Source organism: Lutjanus erythropterus, chromosome 23, assembly GCF_056507025.1.
Source record: "Lutjanus erythropterus isolate fLutEry1 chromosome 23, fLutEry1.hap2, whole genome shotgun sequence".
Taxonomy (NCBI): Eukaryota; Metazoa; Chordata; class Actinopteri; order Lutjaniformes; family Lutjanidae; genus Lutjanus; species Lutjanus erythropterus.
The window spans coordinates 21961130-21981551 of NC_139339.1; the positions used below are offsets into that span (position 1 = coordinate 21961130).

Genomic DNA, 20422 nt, shown 5'->3' on the forward strand with positions numbered 1-20422 from the left:
TACATGTTATCATGTGATAACTTATTGTTATGTTATTAGCAATTGATTGACTTATCTTCATTATTCTTTTTTATTATTTTCAGTTTTCAGTCATAGTTTGGTTGAGTTTAGGAAATAAAACTATTTGGTTAGGTTTAGGAAAAGATTCTGGTTTGTTTCTGCCATGCAGGTGTAAATAGCCACAGTATAAACAGTATGTCGTTATATGTCAAGTTTGCATGTTATAATAACGTTTTGTTATACTGATTCTGAAAGTGGATCTACTCTGAAAATCAGCTTTAGGTCACAAGTGCACCACATGATGTGAACAAACTTTGGGTAATATAATTTACTTTATGTTAGAGGTGTCGTGTGGCCATACTCGCCAACTCTCCCCATTTTCCCAGGATATTCCTGTTTTTCATTGTCCTCTCCCTGTTTGCCCCTCGGATCACAATTCTCTCATATTACTCCTGATTTCTGACAAATTTACATACCTTTTTTGCCTTTCTCTGATTATGGACAGTGTGTATAAGCCCGACTCTAAAAGTCTACTGTTTCCAACGAGGCATTAATACAGCTACACCGAACCAGACTTCCCAGTAAGTTTCTTAAGGAACGTTTTCAATGAATGGATCACACATTTTGTCAAATCTGACATGTCAATTTTATTTTAGGGGCAGGAGCAAAAACCAAGTGAATGAAATTAAACTGATCAATATTTAGTTGATGCTAGAGATTTAATCAATCCCAATGATAGAGGGATGAATTATTCTGTATTCTTCTCTGAGTATTAAAAGTAAAATTGATTCTCTTTCAGTGTACTTTGTACTTTTCCTGTTGTTTTGTTGGTTTCACTCTTTGAAACTGGAATGTATTTATTTTTTTCACCTTGGTTTTTGAAGTCTCAAGGTTGGCAAGCATGTGTGTGGCATTCATTTACAGTGCCAGGGTTTCGGGCATCTCTCCGATCTGATGCACTGTATGTTTTTCTTGGCCTTGTCCACTCTGTGCTGTTTGTTGCTGCACAAACCCATTATCATACACATAATCAGCTTAATGATTCACAGACTCATTTAGAGCCTGACGACTTCCTGGAACAATGGATGGACACTTGTGGTTTGGGATATTGCACTTAAGCTCGTGCGCATGCGTGATGCGCCTTCATTAAGAGAGACCCACGGGCAGCTGCGTTTAACTTTTGACTCTTTAACACAGCGTTCAGGGGCGGCTGGGCGTCTTTTGGTGGAGCACCGCTGTTAAGAGGGAAAACTTGCTCAACACTGTCACAGTCATTCCCGCACTGTCACCACAGATTTCCGCCCACTTCTCGCACCGACTCCGCCCCGCCGTTCCCGGTGGACTCATTTGAGGGACACCGCTGTGACTGTCAAGGTGCCTTCGGTAGCTTTTTCCCTGGTATTCCTAGTTATTTATTTTTCTTTTCCTTTTTTCCTTTTTGATGCTAGACGTCGTGTAGGATGTCTAGCAGTTATATGCAGTAACTCAGGCTGGGAAGGGATTCGTTTTCACTCGGAGGAAACCCGGGACCGACTGAGGGAGTTGACTCGTCTCTGGATGGAATAAACGCTCGGAGGACAACATGACTTTTTCTGGGGACCTTTTCGCTTTTTTGTCATTCACCGCCATGACCATGGTGCTTCACTGTACAGCAGGTAAAGACTCCTCGTCACTTTCTGATGTTTAAATATTATTACTGATAAGACATTGTTATCTTTTACGGACGCGATAAAGGTGTCAGTCGACCACACGGCGTTACCACAGTTCAATTAGTAAACTTTAATGACGCACTTTTTTTCACGCGATATCACATTGAAAAAATAAAATAAAATAAATGCTATCACTACCAAAAACAAAAAACAAAAAAAAAAAACGTTGAAGATGAAAAAAACCCTAGTCTAAAAATAGTTAATTAACCCTTTGTTTTTTTTTTAAATTCTGGGTTTCCTTCCAAATTCATATTATTATTATTAGCTAATTAATATCGTTTATATTTATTCATTCTGCTTTTTCAGTATTTTAGGCTAATGTTGAGAGGTTGTCGCTATATTTAACCAGCCTAGTTTTATTGCTGCATGTCCTGTTAAAGTTTGTCCATATGTCCATTTGTCTTTTTACATTAATAAATACTCGGAAAAAAAATTGGATTGGAAAATAATTGAAATATACAAAGCGAGACGGGGAACGGGGACAAAATTCAGTCAACCAGTCCCCAAAGCCTTTTCTCACGTGTTTGAGTTAAAATGATTATTTCTACTGCACAATAAAGTTATTTTCTACCTTGTTTCACAGATAAATAGTTATTAACAGTTATTAAATAGATAAATAGACTATTATAGTTATTATACTAATATTTATTAGTGGCGCCTCTGTTTCACAATATGTTTTTCGCAGTAGCCATTTTGACGTCAGATAGTCGAGTCCGTACAGGTGTTACCGGTGACACTCATTAACGTTCCGTTCAGCTCAGACACAGTCAGGGTGCTGCTGTTGTGCGTGTTGGCTCAGCGGAAAGGCTCTTCCACACTAAATGGAACATGGCCTTAATTAGTATCATTGGTAACGCCTGTGTTTTCTTATTATTTCATATCAATATGGATGCGATGGAAAAGTTCTGTTGCCTTTGTAATAATTGCATACCATTCTTTTGGCTTAACTGTATGAACCACGTGGGGAAAATGAAACAGCGGAACATAGTATTGGAGGGGGGATCCTTTAGAAATGTAACTCAAATTACTTGCAGTTGCGTATCATCACCACTAGATATCAGTAAACAATCCGATTTTCTTCTGCGTTAAATCCATGGAGGCAAAAGTGGCCTAAATCTGATTCTTGATTATAATTTTTTTTATTTGAGTTAAGTCTTTGTTTTTTTATGACAACATGTGAACAGCACATGCATATGGAATATGATTTTTTTCAATCCTGACTGCCATGTGTGCTCCTAAAACAGATACAGATGTGATAGTTTTGCACTGGGACTTAAGTCTTAACAGTCATACCAGAAATCATTTGACTTTGAAGTCTCTCACTCACTTGAAGTGTTTGCAGGTTTCAGCAATAATGTTTTCTTTTCACTTTCCCAAAGTCCATTTTTAACTTGCCCCTGTGCAAACAGTTTTCTTTACAGGCAGTTATCAAATGACACACACACACAAAAAAAAATAAAGTTGATTGTCATGTGCAATGTAGGGCTGCAACACATGTAAAATATCATAAAATAGTCCATCCCTGTCTTTAAATGTCTTGTTTTGTTATACCAATAAAAAGAAAAGTGCGAAATCTTAACATATTAGAGGCGGAAAACAACATTTCCTACTGCTGATTGCTAACAAAACAGATAAATTCTATTTTACCACTTGCCCAGTTGGGCAAATTAGTTGCTAGATTTACTAACATTGCATTTTACTTGCTCCAGTTGAGCCCTGCTATGAGACTCTTGTAGACAGATGCTGACAGATGTAGTTCAAAGAACTCCTGAAGTTTGGATTAACTTTGTATCTGTGAAGTCACAATCCACATCCACACGCACACCCCTCCATACAGAAGTAGCAACCACCGCTCTACAAAAAGCCAGAATTAAAAAGTTGGCTCTCTTTCTCCTCATTCTGGCCCTTGTTATCATCTGCTCACAAATTTGCTGGCCTCCACTTCACATCGCCTCATAAACAAAAGATGAAAACATAAACGCTGAATTGTGTGCTTCTGTATAACAGTGTGCTGCCAGAGACGTCTTTGTTACTGGTTTTTTGCACACAAGGGGTCATTTCAGCAGCGTGAACAGTTCACACTGGTATCTGATGTTGGCCATGTAAAAAATAATGCGAACAACCAAACAAAACAAAAAAAACATATCTGAGCAGTAAATTCGTTTACAGCACTAAGGCTTGCAGTGTGAATGTTGCCATGCTGTACTGGACCATAGGACTGGAGAGTATTAGTTTAACATTGGCTGCCAGACTGATGATGGCTGCAATATCTCACAATTAGATCAACTGATGATACGAGACTAGATATATCTTAAAATTTGGATATTGTTATGTCATGATACGTGATAAGTGTTGTCTTTTTCTGGTTTTAAAGACTGCATTATAGTAAAGGGATGTAATTTTCTGGACTTACCAGACTGTTCTAGCTCTGCTATAATTTGTCTTTACCCACTTAGTCATTATATCCACATTATTGATGATTAGGCCTATTTATCAGAAATCCCATTGTGTTAATATTTTGTAAAAGCACCAATAGCCATCGCTAAGATATTGTTGCAATATTTGGTAAAAAATATTATGTTTGATTTTGTCCTCATTGTGCAGCACAAATATGAATAGCTTGCTAAAAGTTTGCCTGCACGGATTAAAGTTCGGCTAAAAGAGGAGAAAAATGTGTCTGGATTTTTTTTTTTTGTCAGAAATAAAAAGAAAAATTAACTGTTACTTTGATTAGTACATTGTAAATAAAATATTCTATTAATGATGATTGGTTAATAATTTAATATTGAAAATAATGAACCTAAAAAATGAACAAGTGCTTATAATCACCCTCACCACTCTGTGTACCAATCAACCAGTCTTGGAAAGTAACTAAATACATTTACTCGTCATTCACTACTGTACTCACTGTAACTACTGTTTTGAGGTACTTCTGCTTTACTTGAGGATTTCAATTTTATGCCATGTACTTTATACTTCTATGTTTCAGAGGTAAATATTACTTTGATGTCCATTACATTTGCTGAAGTTACTTGACCGAATAAGAATTTTACAACCAAAAGTAGAAGGGAGAAGTAGAAGAGTGAAACAAAGTTGAATGAATATGATCCATATAAAATAAAGAAACAGTTTGCTGATTCTATCCTGCTGAACTACATTTCACAAAAATTCAACTTTTGAATCCCTTTTTATCAGTTCCGTCCACAGTTATTGTTAATGAAAAATTTTGGGGTGGGGTGCACAAACTCAGCTTCTGGAAGGGGGGCAGGCCAGAAAAGGTTTCAGATCCACTGCCCTAAGAATAAGTGTGGAATAGACGTGCAACCAAAATAGAAACTGCATCAGGTTCACCTCTTCAAGCCCTTGGACCACAGTATGTGGTTGCGACTTTGTTCACACGCAGTCGACATGAAGACATGCTTTCTACTTAAAACGTGATTAAAATAATCATGGCCAGTTTAACCTCCTAAAGAGTTGTTGGGTTATAATTACCTCTGCAAAGGTTATGGTTATGGCTCTGGTTATGTTTTAAATTCTGTTTGTTTGTCTGTTTGTTGGTGGGATTACAGGAAAACTAGAGGTCCATTATCATGAACGATAGTGGAAGGGTGTAGCATGGGCCAAGAAAGAACCTATAAGATTTTTGAATTCATTGGTCACTGAGGGTAATGATAGCCTACTTTGATTATTTTAGCCTAACAGTATCTTTGAATGTGAGGGGGTGAGATTAATTCCACTTTCTTTTGCCTCGTCCCACAGATCAGTGTTCGCCACCAACAGAGCTGACATACAGGTGGCTTGACGAGTTCACTGTGAACGTGTCCTGGAAGAAGCCCAGTGGTCTGCCAGACAACAAAGACATTCCAGATGAATTCCAGATAGCGAGGGCAGATGTAGGTATTTTATTATTTTATTTAGAGGAAAACTATTTCCATTTCACCCAAAACTTGATGTAGCCCAAATATATTACCTAAACTAATTAGATTCCTTAATTTGAATGGAATTGGAAAAAAAACTTCAAACCTGAAACATGAGAAAGGCTGAACATAATAATTATCTTTTAGTGTAACTGTAAAGGGATTCCTATATTTAGGCAGATTCAGCCTATTGATGATGCATTCACTTCATAAACCATGACACACTGCTCTCCCCTACATGATAATAAGGAGGAGGACATAAGGAGCTTTTATTAATAAAATGTATTGATAATGAAAATTCTGGGGGTGCAGATATACATTCCTGGGTTTTAGTTGGCACTACTAAATTTGATAGACTAATAGTTTGTCAGAGTTTCCTTGTTTTACATTTTTGTGAATGAAACTTGTTGAAATCTCAGGAACCTCATGAACAGAAGGCCTTTATTGTGTTAAAATGAGTCATTAACAACAAGTTTGTGGAGTTAAGAGAGTTTCTTGAATACGACTTGGGACTCTTGTACAAGCAAACCTCAAAGTAGAAAATTAAGAGATTTAGAGGAATACGAACATGTCCATACGTAAGGCTCATTGTCTAATGTATGCATACTAAGTTTCATGGAACACACAAACAAAGAGAAGTTTTCAAAGCAGTCCTTTCCCGAAGATGCGTTACCACAGTGTTGTTTATTCTGTGCAAGCAAACTTGAAGCCTCCTTTACTTTATTTTTCAGGACAGTGTTTAAACATGTGTGTAATTGTCTTTTTTTTCCTCCAGTCCAAGGACGTGCGTGTAAAGTGGAGAAATTTCACACAAAGTCTTTTCACCGAAGTGAAGCGCTCTGATCATTGGACGTACAACATCATTAAACACTGTACCGATTCTGTGAAGAGCTCCCCTGCAAACATTACCATTGAAACCCATAAACCCCGAGGTAAGAAGCAGAGAGCTGAAATGACTGCAATGCAATGCTAAATTTGTATTTAGATTGTGTTGTGTATCTATTGTGATGTCATAAATCCTTACTTGAATCCTTCTGTGTGTGTGTGTGTTTGTGTGTGTGTGTGTGTGTGTGTGTGTGTGTGTGTGTGTGTGTGTGTGTGTGTGTGTGTGTGTGTGTGTGTGACACCTTTTATTGTACTGTACAGCTGAACTGGTGAAGGACTTCAAATGTTTAATCTCTTCCAACAAAATGAACTGTTCCTGGATCCCTGCTAATCAGTCCTTAAACCTGACGCTCATCTACAGGTGAGAATTACAGTAACAGACAAAATAGAGGAGATACAAACATGTATCATGTAAAGTTTTAATGATGGCTGTTGAAATCAAATTCTATTTAAATGAAATGCTTCATCTCTACATGCAGAATGTGTAGGTGAGGGACAAAATTTGGTATCAGAAGCGCTCTGTTTTCTGTTTATAGTTCAAGTAGTATTGACTGATCACATTTGAGCATGCTTGGCTTGCATGCAGGTAAACAATGCAGTGTGTAAAACAAAAGAAGCAGAACATGTAGGCCGCTAATCTCGAAACCCATCGGCTATGGTTAGTCTGCACTTCTAAGCAGATTTCTGCCAATAAAGATTATCGCCCAATTCCATTTTCACTCTAAGGTTGCTAATCAGACTAAAAAAATAGAGCCCAACTGATCTGGACTTTTGCTGGTAATGATATTAGGGAGTAAAAAGATTGTGTTGTTAATATATCAGCTGATATTGTTATGATCCCTCAAATGTGGTTATCAAACACATGTGACAAATATATGTAATGGAGGCAGGATATTTCAAAGTTTAGCAATAAACTTATCATTCAAAATTACATCAGGGCACTGAAACAGTGAGCTTTCACTGGTATTTTTAATTAATTAATTAATTATAGATAAATCATAAAGAAGTATAAATAACTATAAATTTCCCTCCTTAGTAATTTATTTGTTTACAGCATTTAGCTCTTTAGCCCCAGAGACACCACACATTAAGTCAATAAGAAATCAGTTATTTAGTCCCAGAATAGTGATATTTCTGCATCAAAGCACTCATCTGGCCATCATCAAAAAGCCAACATGTGGATAGGATTTTGTATTTTTCATTCAGGGATGGTGTAAATTTAGTAACATAATTGAGTAACATTTGTGAGTCTGCAGGGGTACTGATGAGAAGCAGATAATCTGTGAGCGTCACGGACATCTAGTGGCAACTGAAGGAATTGCATGACATATAATGGTTTTCAGAGTGGCACAAGAAAGCTAACAGGAAGCTAATAGGGTTTTTACTCTGGTGAAATCCTTTGAATAAAACATGAATGCTATCTGAACGGTTTCTACTTCTCTTATCACCTCCCTCTTTGTCATTACAGGATTTGTGGATGTTCAGAGGATGATATACATACCAGAAAAGAGTGTAATGTCCAAGTCTCTAACAAGAGGAGTTGGTGCATCCTGGACATGGATACTTTTCCAAACAACATCTGCATCCTTGTGCAGACGAAAGCTGCAATGAACACTTTTAAGCCTCTACTTGGTTGGTACTCTTATCAATGTTGTTACAGACTGTGGAAATAGTTGTAAATGTAAAACATTTGCTGTTAAAATACTTACTAATTTACTAATTTACTTACTTACTTACTAATTAATTAATTCGAACCAGAGACTGTCTTGTTTTTTTAGTCTTTGGCTGCCAAGTACAGATAAAAAAAACAATATTTTTTTTGTTGTTCTTTTTCAATCTCCTCAGAGGTAACCCCACCAGAGCTAAACATCACAGAAAGTGGAGATGAGCTTCGACTGAGCTGGACAACTCCAGATTTCAAAAGTCCTAATTGCTGGACATACGAGGTCTGCTACAAAGAGTGCAAGACAAATAAAGTAAGTTATCAAGTTTAACTGTTTAACTTAAGATTTTCCCTCTTTTATGTCATGAGGTTTCATATTTGCTACTCTGATATTAAAGCATTGAGTATCACTTGCAAATACCACAAATGGGCACATAAATGGGAACATTAATTTGTATTTCAGCAGTATGAATGTGATGTGAGTATGTTTAAATCCAGACCGTCTTTATGTTATCAACGGTACATTGTTTTTCTGTTTTTTAGGAATGCATGACCACAAAAGTTGAAGAGTCTACGATGAAGGTGCCCTACGTTAAAAGCTGCCAGTATAAGTTCAAGTCCAGAGTCAAAGCTACTGGATCGTGCCCCAACATAAGTAGCCAATTCAGTGAACCTGTAACTTACGGTAAACGCCCAACCAATTTTACTTACACTGATTTCTCTGAGTGCATTTATGTCAAACACGTTCATATGAAATCACATACTTTTACATGTATGCCCTGTTTAGATCATTTTCACCATTTTGCACTGCCATCGACATTTCCTTGCTCAAGTTGCAGATACACTTCCTCCATCTGCTCGTTTTTTTGTGTCATTCTGTCACTTTGGTGAATCTGAACTATCTTTTTTAAAATACTGAAGTCACACAGTAAGAAAACCAAAGTAACAGTTTGAGGCAGCATTAGATCAGCAACTCCTGTATTCTGTGTCTTGTGTTTACAGAGTAGACTTAACCAGGACATTGTCTCTTTTAACTTACAAGATGAACACATATTCCTTGCCTGCAAGTGCAGCCCCTTCCCTGCAACCATCTCTGTTAGCTCACAAATGATCTGATTTCACCTCTGAACTAGTCCTGTGGACACTAGCATCAAAGTCTATCAGTAACATCAGTCATGGAAAAAAGACGTGATTACTACCTGTAGGTGCAAAGCACAACATGTCTCTGCCAAAAAAAAAGCCATTTTGTGATTGTTTTGACTGAAATTGTGATTGTGATATGATTAGTGGGTATGATCATGATAGAAACCTATTAAAAAGTGTGATGTTTTGATATTTATTGTCTGTACCAAACAAACATTTTCTTTCATCAGCAGAACAAGATTTTTAGGCAAGGGCATCTGTGTAGCACTACAGTACTTCATTATAATGCTGTTTTCTCATAAATTTTTCCTTTTTCAAAATACTACAATTTGGTTCTAGTTCTGCAGTTTGGATATTTCACTTGGCCATATTGTCATTTCAATAATATTACAATTAACTATGTAGCCCTACTCTGCAGTACTTGCCACACGGCAGTAGAAAGCTGTACATTGTCCTGAAAGCTGAAGAAAAAATGTCTATTGTTCATCACAGGTATTGATGAGCATCCTGATGTGACACTGTATGTGGTTGCTGCTGTCATCGCCAGCATTCTGTCCGTCTGCTTCATTCTGTCCTGCTACTGCTTCAGGAGGTATGTTTTGAAAAGAGAACGGTTGACCTGCTTTGGCCTAAGTCAGTTAGTTCTGCTACAAAGTGTAGATGGTACAAAGTGCATTTCTGGATTCCTAATTGTGTTTTATATTCAATTTTGCAATCTATTTAAAAAATGGATGTTGTACAGTACACTTTGGTGAAACAGTATTTGAGGTGCACAACAATGCTAACCTGTTACTTATGTTATTACAACAGCTAAACCTTGTCTTAAAGTTGATTGGCTGCCTTTGATCACACCACTCAAGAGGCAGAGGTCATGTCACTTCTTTGACAAGAAGTATATTGTGCAAAAATGTCCTTTAACACAGCAAAACCTATGAATCATTCTGAATGGCCCCTGACTGTCTCCAGTAAGCAAACACTGAAATGTAAAAGTCATAGGGAGTGGATGTTGTTACTGTGCTGGACTTTGTTGGAGTGCTGCCACTGGAGTGCTTTAGTGTTTAATCAGTGGAAAGAGTGAGAGTGTGTGGGTGCAAAGTGGTCAATAAACCTGCCCCACCCTCAGGCACAGTAGGAACTGCAGGTGTTTCAGCAGAGCTACAGGAAATAGAAAAGTATCACTGTGCTGATAAAGTTTCCCCCTTCAGTGGATGAATGTGAAAGCAGTCTTTCTGCAGAGGAGGTTCAAACATGCAAGTGAAGTAACATTTAGAAAACACACCTGTAATGGAGGGAGATTTTAGAAGGAGTGTACAGTTCACTAGAAGTGTGTCATGTTTCCCATGTCCCGGTCAGAGCTCTGGCTGCACTCACAATCTTTTCAAACCAAATGGAACACAGTAAACTGTAAGGATGTAACAACACTACACACTGAGTCAAAGTCTGAGACAAACTTGCCAGTTGAATACTTCCTCCATTTATTTTCCATCACAAACTTCTCAGTGTCCATTAAACCCGAACAGGTTTCCAATAAGAATCAAAACATCCACGTGTAACTCCTGCAGCAACAAGCTGCTTCAGCAGTCAAAAACTTTTTTTTTTATACAGTGATGACCACTAATTACCCTGTGAGACCTGATACCCAACACAACATACATCATGCATAAGTTAATTAATTCATATTCTACTTCTACACACCGGCCCCTAATTGTTATGGCATGCAGACATAACAATTCAATACATCAATAACAATAGGAGCCAGATATGAAAATCTCAATTACCATACATAGAAATGCAAATTAACATGATTCAGTTTACACCGCTTGTATCAGACAATGTAACAGGTCTCTCAGTATTGTTGGTTTTGGTGTCCAGCTTGACAGAACGTACCTTATCCCTTTTGTCAGGAAAAACCTCCAGCACTTTGGTAAGAGGCCAGGATGAGGAGGATCTCTAGCCGTCAGACTCTGTTTCCTTTGATATATTGAACGTGTCTGATTACTGATTGGACGATCATAACACATAACAGTGTGGAGTCTATCATCATCCAACATTTGCCGGTGCTGGAGTTGAGAACGCGCCTTGCCATGCGTATCATATGTTTCCAAACACCGCCGTGATGGGGTCCTGCTGGTGGATTGAAACTTCATTCAACTCCAGCTGAAATCAGAGCTCTTTGAATCTGCTCATGATTCAAAGCAGCAAGAGCCTCTCTCAGTTCTCTTTCGGCTCCGACAAAGTTGATTCCATTGTCTGACTTGATATGGACAATTTGATCTCTCCTACTGATAAACTGACATATTGTATTTATGCAGGCGTCTGCAGCAAATTTGCCAACTCCAAATGAACTGCTCTACTCGCCATGCAAGTAAATATCACCCCATAACGTTTGCAGACTGTTCTGCCTCTCTTTATTTCCACAGGTCCAAAATAATCCACTCTTACATTTGTAAATGGAGGGAAGTCTGGAATAATTCTCTCCTTTAGAAGATCCACCATCTTTTGCTTCATAGCTCTTCCATTATAGCGTCTGTAAGAACTCCATTCAGATATGATCTTCCTCACAGCCGCATTTGGCTGGTAATCCAATTGTTCCTCCTGAGTGCTGACAGTGTATGATTTCATCCACTGTGTCCTAATAACTGATGAATAGGTTTGAGGATAAGCCTGGAGATGGGCTGATTCTTGGAGAGGATGACCGGATGTTTTTCCTCCAGTGGCACTGCTCCCTTGCTTAATCTCCCTCCAACTCTTAGCAGGCAATCTTCCAAAATCAGATACAGCTTGTAGATGGAACTTTGTCTGCTTACTGATGACATGCGGAAACACATGTCCTCCTTATTAATATATTTCAAAACTGACATGCTGTCCAAAAGACAGATCCGTCCAACTGCATTTGAAGCTCTGCCTTTAGCATCACATCCACTCTGGAAGCCAAGACCACAGCTGTTATTCCCAGTCATGGAATCGTCACAGATTTTAGAGGTGTGATTTTGGCCTTACCCAATAGGAAAGCAAAGTGAACATCGTCTCTGCAGTTTTTCAGTCTAATGCAAGTTACAGTCCCATAGCCATCTTTTCTGGCATCAGCTAAGTGATGAAATTGGCTGTGTATCAAAGTCCTTCACACATCTTTCCACCTTGAATGATGCCAGCAGCTTAACCTTTTCCAACTATCTTTCCCACTGGTTTAAGATATCTGGTGGCATGGCGTCATCCCAACAAAAGCCTCTCCTGCAGAGCTCTTGCTGCATCATCTCAGCAGACAGATTACCTGGTGACAGAAAACCCAAAGGATTGTACACTGAGCTAGTTGTGGACAACATGCCACATCTGGGTAGAGACTGCCATTTGTCTTCCATCTTGAATTTAAAGCAGTCTGACTCGAGACACCAAAGCAGACCTAAGGCTCTCTCAACTGAAAGATTGTCTCGATCCAGACTGAGCTCTTTTATATCCTTCGCCCAATGATCTTCTGCAGTTGACCGCAACACTGTCTGACTGTTACTTGTCCATTTCTCCAAAATAAATCCACCTCTTTTACAGAGGGCGTTGAGTTCCTTTATTATTTGCATGGCCTCCTCTTCTGAGCCCAAGCTCATCAAACAGTTGTCAACATAACAGTTTTGCTTGACAGTGTGAACAGTCTCATCAGAAAAGTCACACCTGTTGTCATCAGCAGTTTTTCTTGGCGCATAGCTAGCGCAGCTGGAGGACGAAACTGCAAAACTGTGGCTTCACAATTAAACACCTGTTTTAGAGAACTCATTCGGGGATGATAGACACCATGGTGGGGAATGTACCATACTTTTCCATGTCTACCTTGCAACTGCTGCTGAGGTACTTGCTGGCCGTGACCTTTATTAATGACCTCAATGAAGCAACCTGAATATTTCTTGTGAAACTATTACAAACCTCTTCCTTAGTCCTAGTATTCTCTGCTTGGACCCTGTAAAGCTGTTTGGTAGTAGGACATCTGGTCTCTTAAGGGAAACTTTAGGAAATACCTCTTATCCTGTTGAGTTGCAGATGATTCTGTGATTCCCATAAATCTGATCTTCTCCAGATATATGCTTGTCCTCTGAGGTCCATTCATTAAAGCTGTGGTTATACTGATTGTTCAGCATGAGCTCCGGGTCAGACAGAGAAATTTTATAGCATAGCATATGGGCCATGTCCACAGCTGCTGACCACTTCACAAGGTTCCAATACCTTGGGAGTCCAAAAACTGTTTTCCCTTCTGGGTGGAACATCTAACAAGACACAGAAAGGTTCCTACCAGATAGTGATGACCGCAAATTACCCTGTGAGACCTGATACCCAACACAACAAACACCATACATAAATTAATTCACTCACATTCTGCTCCTACACACAATATTCAATATATTGTTACATCCCTGTAATCTGTGAAAAAGACATGGAAACATTTATTGAAGGGAAAAAAAACATTTTTTTGCAGTGTATGGCCAGACTGCACCTTTTCTTGAACAGTTAAACTTTTTTTGTAAGCAGCATCACAGCTCTTGTCAGTCAGATTTGTCTTTTGAATTTTTTGGTGGTGGAAACATTGTGTGCTGGTTGCATTCTGTCATTAACATGCTTGTTTTGTTGTGTCTGTCTGTAGGCACAGCGCCATTATTTGTCCCATCATACCAGATCCTTCGGCCATATTCAAGGAAATGATGATGATTAATGGAAACAAAGACATGAAGGTATATTTTAAGAAAAAAAATTCACTCACCTACTTCCTCTGCCGCCACAAATGCTCAATTTACTGTTCTGTTTTTCAGCCCCCGACAGAGAGTCTGTACACGCCGGTGCCAGAACCTTTTGAACCCTGCAAAATCAGCCCTCTAACTGAAAACCGCTTCCTCCAGGAAAACTTCTGACATGTTTGTGTACTTGTGCACAGTGATGCCTACAGTGAAGCTGGACTTCCACTCCAGGCAAATTCATCAGGAAAATTTACTACAGAGTAATTTAACACCAGGCAAAAAGCTTTGTTTCACTTCTGACTGAAAGATTCAGGTTTCTTGCACATTTTGACAAGTGGGGTCAGAAAGGAGCTCTGTTGCATCTTTACTGTATTGACTGAGTTCAACTCAGCCAGGAGGGAACTTCAACCACCAGAGGTCTCCAAAAACCAGAGCTTCAGCTGCTTTTAAGTTGCTGAGGCCCGCCACAGGCAGGATACAGACACGCACGGAATCTTGGAGCTACCTTTTAAAAAGCTGCCCAGTTGTGGACCCAGAAATATAAAACAAAACATCTGTCCTGCCTGCACTGCGCTGATTCCCTCCTGTGGAGCACTGAGGAGGAAGAGGAGGATGAGGGCAGACAGAAGGTATGGCTGGATAGTGTGGAGGACTGCAAGTGGGCTGTAATTAACTGCCTGTAAAGGAAACTGGTATATACCTATATATGCTGTACATAACAAATGAATAAATAATAGGCTTATGTTTTGGCACAGCATGAGTCTTGTTTATAGGAATGACAAGCACATGCCACTATGGCAGCTATACAGTAGGCAGGAAGCAATAATCTAAGTGGTGGAAAAGCACATACACTATGTCATACCACTGAAAGTCATCCCAGGACTTCATAGGAAACCAAGACTTGCAGTGGTTCTCCTCCCCCACATACATGTTCACCCCCTAATGAAGAAAACAGCTTGTTTTCTTCCAGTTTGCATGAACACAAACTCTTACGGAAGTGATGGGGTGAGTGCATGGCAGATACCTGTAGGTGCTTGTTATCTGTTCATCCAGCTGGACAAACACAGAATGAGACTTGATTGTTTTAATAAAAAGGTACAGCCTTTGTGAAATTTTGAGTATCTAATCTTGGAGTAAAACTTCACATCTTTACTTTCACCTTACGGAAGCCAATTTCTGCCAGTGTGATGGAAAAAAGATGATGTAAGTCATTATGAGAAACTTTCATTGATTAATGATTTACTCATCTCAAAGTATGACAGAATTCTCAAAATAATGAAAACCCAAAATAATGAGAAAGAAAATGAGACATCATCCCCAAATTAGAGAGAATAAGTCATTACTGCCTTCTCACATTGACAGTAATAGGTCTCCATACTTCTTTTGACCTCAGTGCATGTTAAATTTAATCATACTTGGTTGTTTAATAGGAAATTACTTGCATGAACTTTGCTGGCAAACACTGATGACTCCAGATGCCAAATGTCTTGCATATTTTGGATAGAATAACAATTTTCTTACAATAGTTCATCAGATATGTCTGTTGAAAATGTGACCTGTGGTTCTGAGAAGCATTTTAACCTTTGTACACAACACCTTTTTGCAAATAGAACTGTGCAGTTATGTAAGCATACATTAAACTGATTGCAACTTAACTGTCAGTCCAGTCTAATTCTGTGTAATCGTGTGTGTGTGCTTTCCTGTTCATCAACATACCCAAACTCAATTGCCACATCACCACAAATCGCTCTTCATTCCTTAAACTGAGGGGAAAGCTCTTTTGGTCTTTTGTTGCTTTTGTTTCATTTACCAACTGTATTTGTTGGGTGATTCTTGATTATTTTTCTTGCTGTAAAGGAGAATAAAGAAAGAGAAAGTGAAAAAGTTTCTGCGCTTGTGATTGTGTGCCAGTAGTTACCAAGCAGTGACTGATTTCAGCGTAGCCATCTGGGAGTTTGGTTGGAAAAAATTACTTGTTACAGTTTGTGGATGTGGCCCATGGATTTTTGTCAGTGGGCAGGTCACAACTTGGAGTATTGAAACATGCTATAAATAAAATGTCTTCTTATGTGTCTAGAGCCTGCCTGACACTGGATTTTTGGGACCAATACTCATATTCGGGCATAAAAAATATGATTGATATATCAGCAGATATTCTTTTTATTTTAAACACATTTTTGCAATGATCCCTCAAATGTGGTTATTAAACACCTGTGACAAAGATATGTAATGCAGGCAGGATATTTTACAGTTGTACATTTATCTTTGTTGTCCCAAATGATATTGGAGCACTTGGAAGCAGTCATTTTCTTCTAGTTATTTGAATAATTATTTAAAAAACTATGTATAAAAAAACACAAACAAAAAAGTTTTTATATCTGTGTATATCAGGCAACATATGTTGATACCGATAAAGACCAATATAGCTGTGGCCAATATTGGTAAGAAGAAAAACAGTTAACCCAAGTCCTCACAAAAGCTCGGTACAGGGTGCCCTTCATTAAGTACTGAAGAGTTTTAATTAATGCCTTTATTAATGTTAATGAATCACAATAACATCACCATACTAATACTTTATAAATCAGTTATACAACATGAGTAACTTTTGGCTTGCAAGGGTGTGTCATTTAGACTCCTCCAGCATGATTATTTATTTTCTTTTAGGTCATTTGGGAGTTTCCTTCAACAGACTTTTTTTTCACAGCAGTCATATTGCCATGAAAGAGCAGTCTAAACTCAGGTGTTACCAATGATACTAATTGAGGTCCGGTTCCATTTAGTGTAGCAGAGCCTTTCCAGTGAGCCAACATGCACAATATAGCAGCACCCTGACTCTGTTTGACCTAAATGGAACTGAGCCTTAATTAGAAGGGTAGACCAGGGACAGCTGCGACAGGGCAGGGCTGCAGCAAGACTTATTCCTCCAATCATTAGCGCGCTAGAATGGTGACACTCATACTGCACGTGCTCAGTTAGACCCTCTCCCCTTTTTTTTAGTCAGCTTAATATGTTGGGGCCATAGGAGGTTATGTTTTTATTCTGTTGTTTGTCCACGTTTGAAAATGGGTCACCATTCACTTCCATTGCTTGGGAGATTATGCAACACTGTTTTCCTGTTAAACTCCAGCAGTGTATTTGTGGACTGAAAAACTAAACATAATAATGAGTGAATTTTCATTTTTGGATGAAGTATCCTTTTAGCACACTAGTGCCCATACTGTTCTTACTTCCAATATGTGGTTTTAAACACAGCAGTCCTTACAGACAACTGCCGTCATTTACTGTGAATTTATAACCTACTTTGTCATCTCCAACAAGCCTTAAACGTCTCTGCCGTCAGTGTGATTTTGTCATACGTAGTTTATGAGCGCATGGAGAAAAAAAGGGAAGCGCTCCGCCCAAGTTCAACGTCCAACTTTTCTCAAGCCTTCTAAAGAAGAAGTTGGAAGCGAAAGTCGACTTGAGGCACCGACAACTTATTCTTACTGTCCTAATTTCACTAGAAGTGTGGCAGCAGACTGGACACCACACGGCCGTCGTCTTCGGGAACAGTAGTCCCACACACCGACTTTGGCTGTGTTAAAATACATTTACGGGGGGCAAATAAAACTCGGGAAGGATGACCAGAAAGTTTCAAAGTTTCAACTTGTTCGTTTTAAGCTGCTTCTTCTTAACAGTGGAATCCCAGACAGGTAAGAACATACACAGAAGTATGTTACTTTTTTCTTACTTTTTAGTTATTATTTTCTTCCATGACTTCCGCGAATTTTCCAGCAATGTCACAGGCTGTCGCCGTGTTTCCCAGTATAAACGTAACGTCGTTTCCCAGCTATTATTGACGTCACGTCTGGCATACTGTTGAGCAACACAAAGTGTTAGGGCATATGTTTTTAAGTACTTATCTTTACATTGTTTCATTTTCGGTTCTTTTTATGTATTTATGTTAAAAGGGTGAAAAATATCGACCAGCGTTTCTTAAAACTCTAGCTAACGTCCTCAAATGTCTTGTTTGCTCATAATCCAAATACTTTCAGTTTCCTGTCAAAGATGAGTAAAGAAACCAGAAAATAGTAACATTTAAGCTGTCATTAGAAAATCTTTATTTTTTCATTAAAAAAAATGTCAAACCAATTAATTGATCATCAAAATAGTTGGTGATTAGTTTAATGATTAATTATTCATTGCAATACACACACACACACACACACACACACACACACACACACACACACAGGAACTGCACAAAGCCACAGCATATTAAAATGCAACAAAAACAACATGATATACAAAAATCCACAATAAAACAAGAACACACGCACACACTATTCAAACACAGTGGCCAGTATTCACCAGTATTTTAATAATTAGAAAGAAAAAAAAAATCACAAATCAAGCAAAATATAATGTATATATTGAACCAAAGTAATTAAAAGCATCAAATATACACAGAATGATATTTATACAGCTAACAAATAAACACAATCTGCATTATGCTCTGAGAAAAAAGAGTTTTCCTAGAGGCATATATTTGACATCATACATGCTTATATCGATATAGAATAATAAAACTGTGAGTGGTCAGTAATATTTGCTGTCCAATATATTGGTTGTGCTGTAATTTGTGGGTGCTGCTATTGTTTATCGAGACAGAAAAGCATTAGGGTCACATTCAAAATGTTTATTTGAGTTCTGAGTTTAAAGCTACTGCAAGGAAGTTTCATATTGTGGTGATTTTGGAGGTGGTAGTGTTTTTGCCACCATTGTAACAGAATATATTATCGAAAATGTTATCTAAATAAAAACCTGCTCTGGCTTTTTTTTAACTGGCTAAGATAGCACTCACTGTAATTTTGGCTGGGAAAATGTAAACAGGAGAAAAGGAGAATCCAACCCAGTGGCAGGCATTTAGAAGAAGTATATAGAAACAGTCCATCTTCCTGCTGATGCTCTCCTTTACTTATGCAGGTCATATAGAGGCATCAGTATTCAATTTTGACTGTTTCATCGCCAGTTAAAAATTCATTGTAGTAGCTTTAAAGTCAGAATTTCTGAGTCTGACTGACTTTAAACTCAGAACTCAAACAAATTGTACACGTGGTCCTAACCCCTTTCTATATACCTGAATGTTTGTATTGTATTTAATGTATATCATTAAAAAAACAAAAACAAACAAAAAACAGCAAGTGAAACATGAGCATATAAAAAGTTGTTGTGTCACAGGGTGTGTACAACAGAGCAAAGAAAAAGACTCAAATGCAGACAGCCAGAAACAGCTGAGTAATTTGAATCGCAGGAAAAGTAGGGCAGCAAGTCCAAACAGAGGAAGCAGAAGAGGAATCCACAGGTGAATAGTAGTGGGACGGGGAGAGCTGCAGGCAGGCAGTTTGGAGCTGCTAGCTGTAAATACTGACAGGGTCACTGGAGAATGTGAGAAGGTGGCTGTAGGAATCAGGTGACAGGGACAGGTGAGACAGTCTGAGGAGGGGTCTGGGGAAGTATTAATGTGGATTTGATACCACTAAGTTTACATGTTGAGGGGTAGGAAGTAGAGTGGCCTGCCAAGTTAGACTAATCAGAAAAAAAGGCTTCAATTCGCTAGCTAACTTAAAGATTTGACTCTCTCCCATCATCAACAACAGGGGACAAAAATTAATGCAACTCTAGACAGAAGTAAATATAAAAAGAAACATAAAGTGTCGTAGCCATGATGTAAACATGATTTGTGACTTCAGGTCTGAAAATAGCTATGTGTCCTTAAGACTGGCTCCAAACAGGGCAGATGTTTGCCAGCCATTTTATGTCTGGCCTGCATGAAGATTATTTAGCAGTTCAGACATTTCCTTGCTGCAGAGCCGTTCCTCTGGATGTAGCCTGCACACAATCCCACTGCACTGCTGTAAACAGAATCAAAGGAGTATTTTTTAACTATTTTACATGAGCAGACTGAACTAAAGGAATGCTAGTTAAAGGCACACTGAAATCCTACAAGATCGTATCTCTGTCTTTTCTCTTTCTTCACTTCAGGGCAAATCTTACCACCACAAAATATGACCCTACGGTGGATCACTCCCTTTAGACCAGAGCTGTCTTGGGCACCAGTGGAAAACTGCACATATACCTGTACACTGTTTTCAGCAAACTATGAATTAGAGAAACAGGATACTAATCAAGTGAGTATGCATATATTTCTGTATTTTGTAAATTGTCATAATATTTAAACACAGTATATCACATCATCACAATTTTAATATTAGGTAAAATTTAAATTGTAATGCAAAAATGGTCATTCCCACTATTGCAATTGCAATTGCAGTCACTGAGTTAAAGAAGGCTCAGAAATGACTGCATTCCCTAAGGAAAATTTAAGATCTGGTAGATCCACTGTCATGC

At 38.4% G+C, this 20422-nt stretch overlaps 1 protein-coding gene across 1 annotated transcript; it reads left to right on the forward strand.

Moving 5' to 3' along the window:
- The first annotated feature begins 1181 nt into the window (after nucleotides 1–1181).
- LOC146306186 (interleukin-13 receptor subunit alpha-1-like) lies at nucleotides 1182–15916 on the forward strand. Its single transcript, XM_084713195.1, has 10 exons — nucleotides 1182–1655; nucleotides 5469–5602; nucleotides 6402–6558; nucleotides 6767–6872; nucleotides 7980–8143; nucleotides 8357–8487; nucleotides 8718–8859; nucleotides 9810–9909; nucleotides 13942–14029; nucleotides 14108–15916. Exons 1-10 carry the CDS (start codon nucleotides 1583–1585, stop codon nucleotides 14204–14206), a joined length of 1194 nt encoding a protein of 397 aa, XP_084569321.1. The 5' UTR covers nucleotides 1182–1582; the 3' UTR covers nucleotides 14207–15916.
- The last annotated feature ends 4506 nt before the right edge of the window (nucleotides 15917–20422 follow it).

Excerpts from the sequence above, each read along its gene's own strand:
- LOC146306186 (XM_084713195.1), top strand. The coding sequence starts at position 1,583 with ATGACTTTTTCTGGGGACCTTTTCGCTTTTTTGTCATTCACCGCCATG. Across the intron at positions 6,559-6,766 it reads TGAAACCCATAAACCCCGAG|GTACAGCTGAACTGGTGAAG; the intron begins GTAAGAAGCAGA and ends TTTTATTGTACT. Across the intron at positions 14,030-14,107 it reads ATGGAAACAAAGACATGAAG|CCCCCGACAGAGAGTCTGTA; the intron begins GTATATTTTAAG and ends TCTGTTTTTCAG.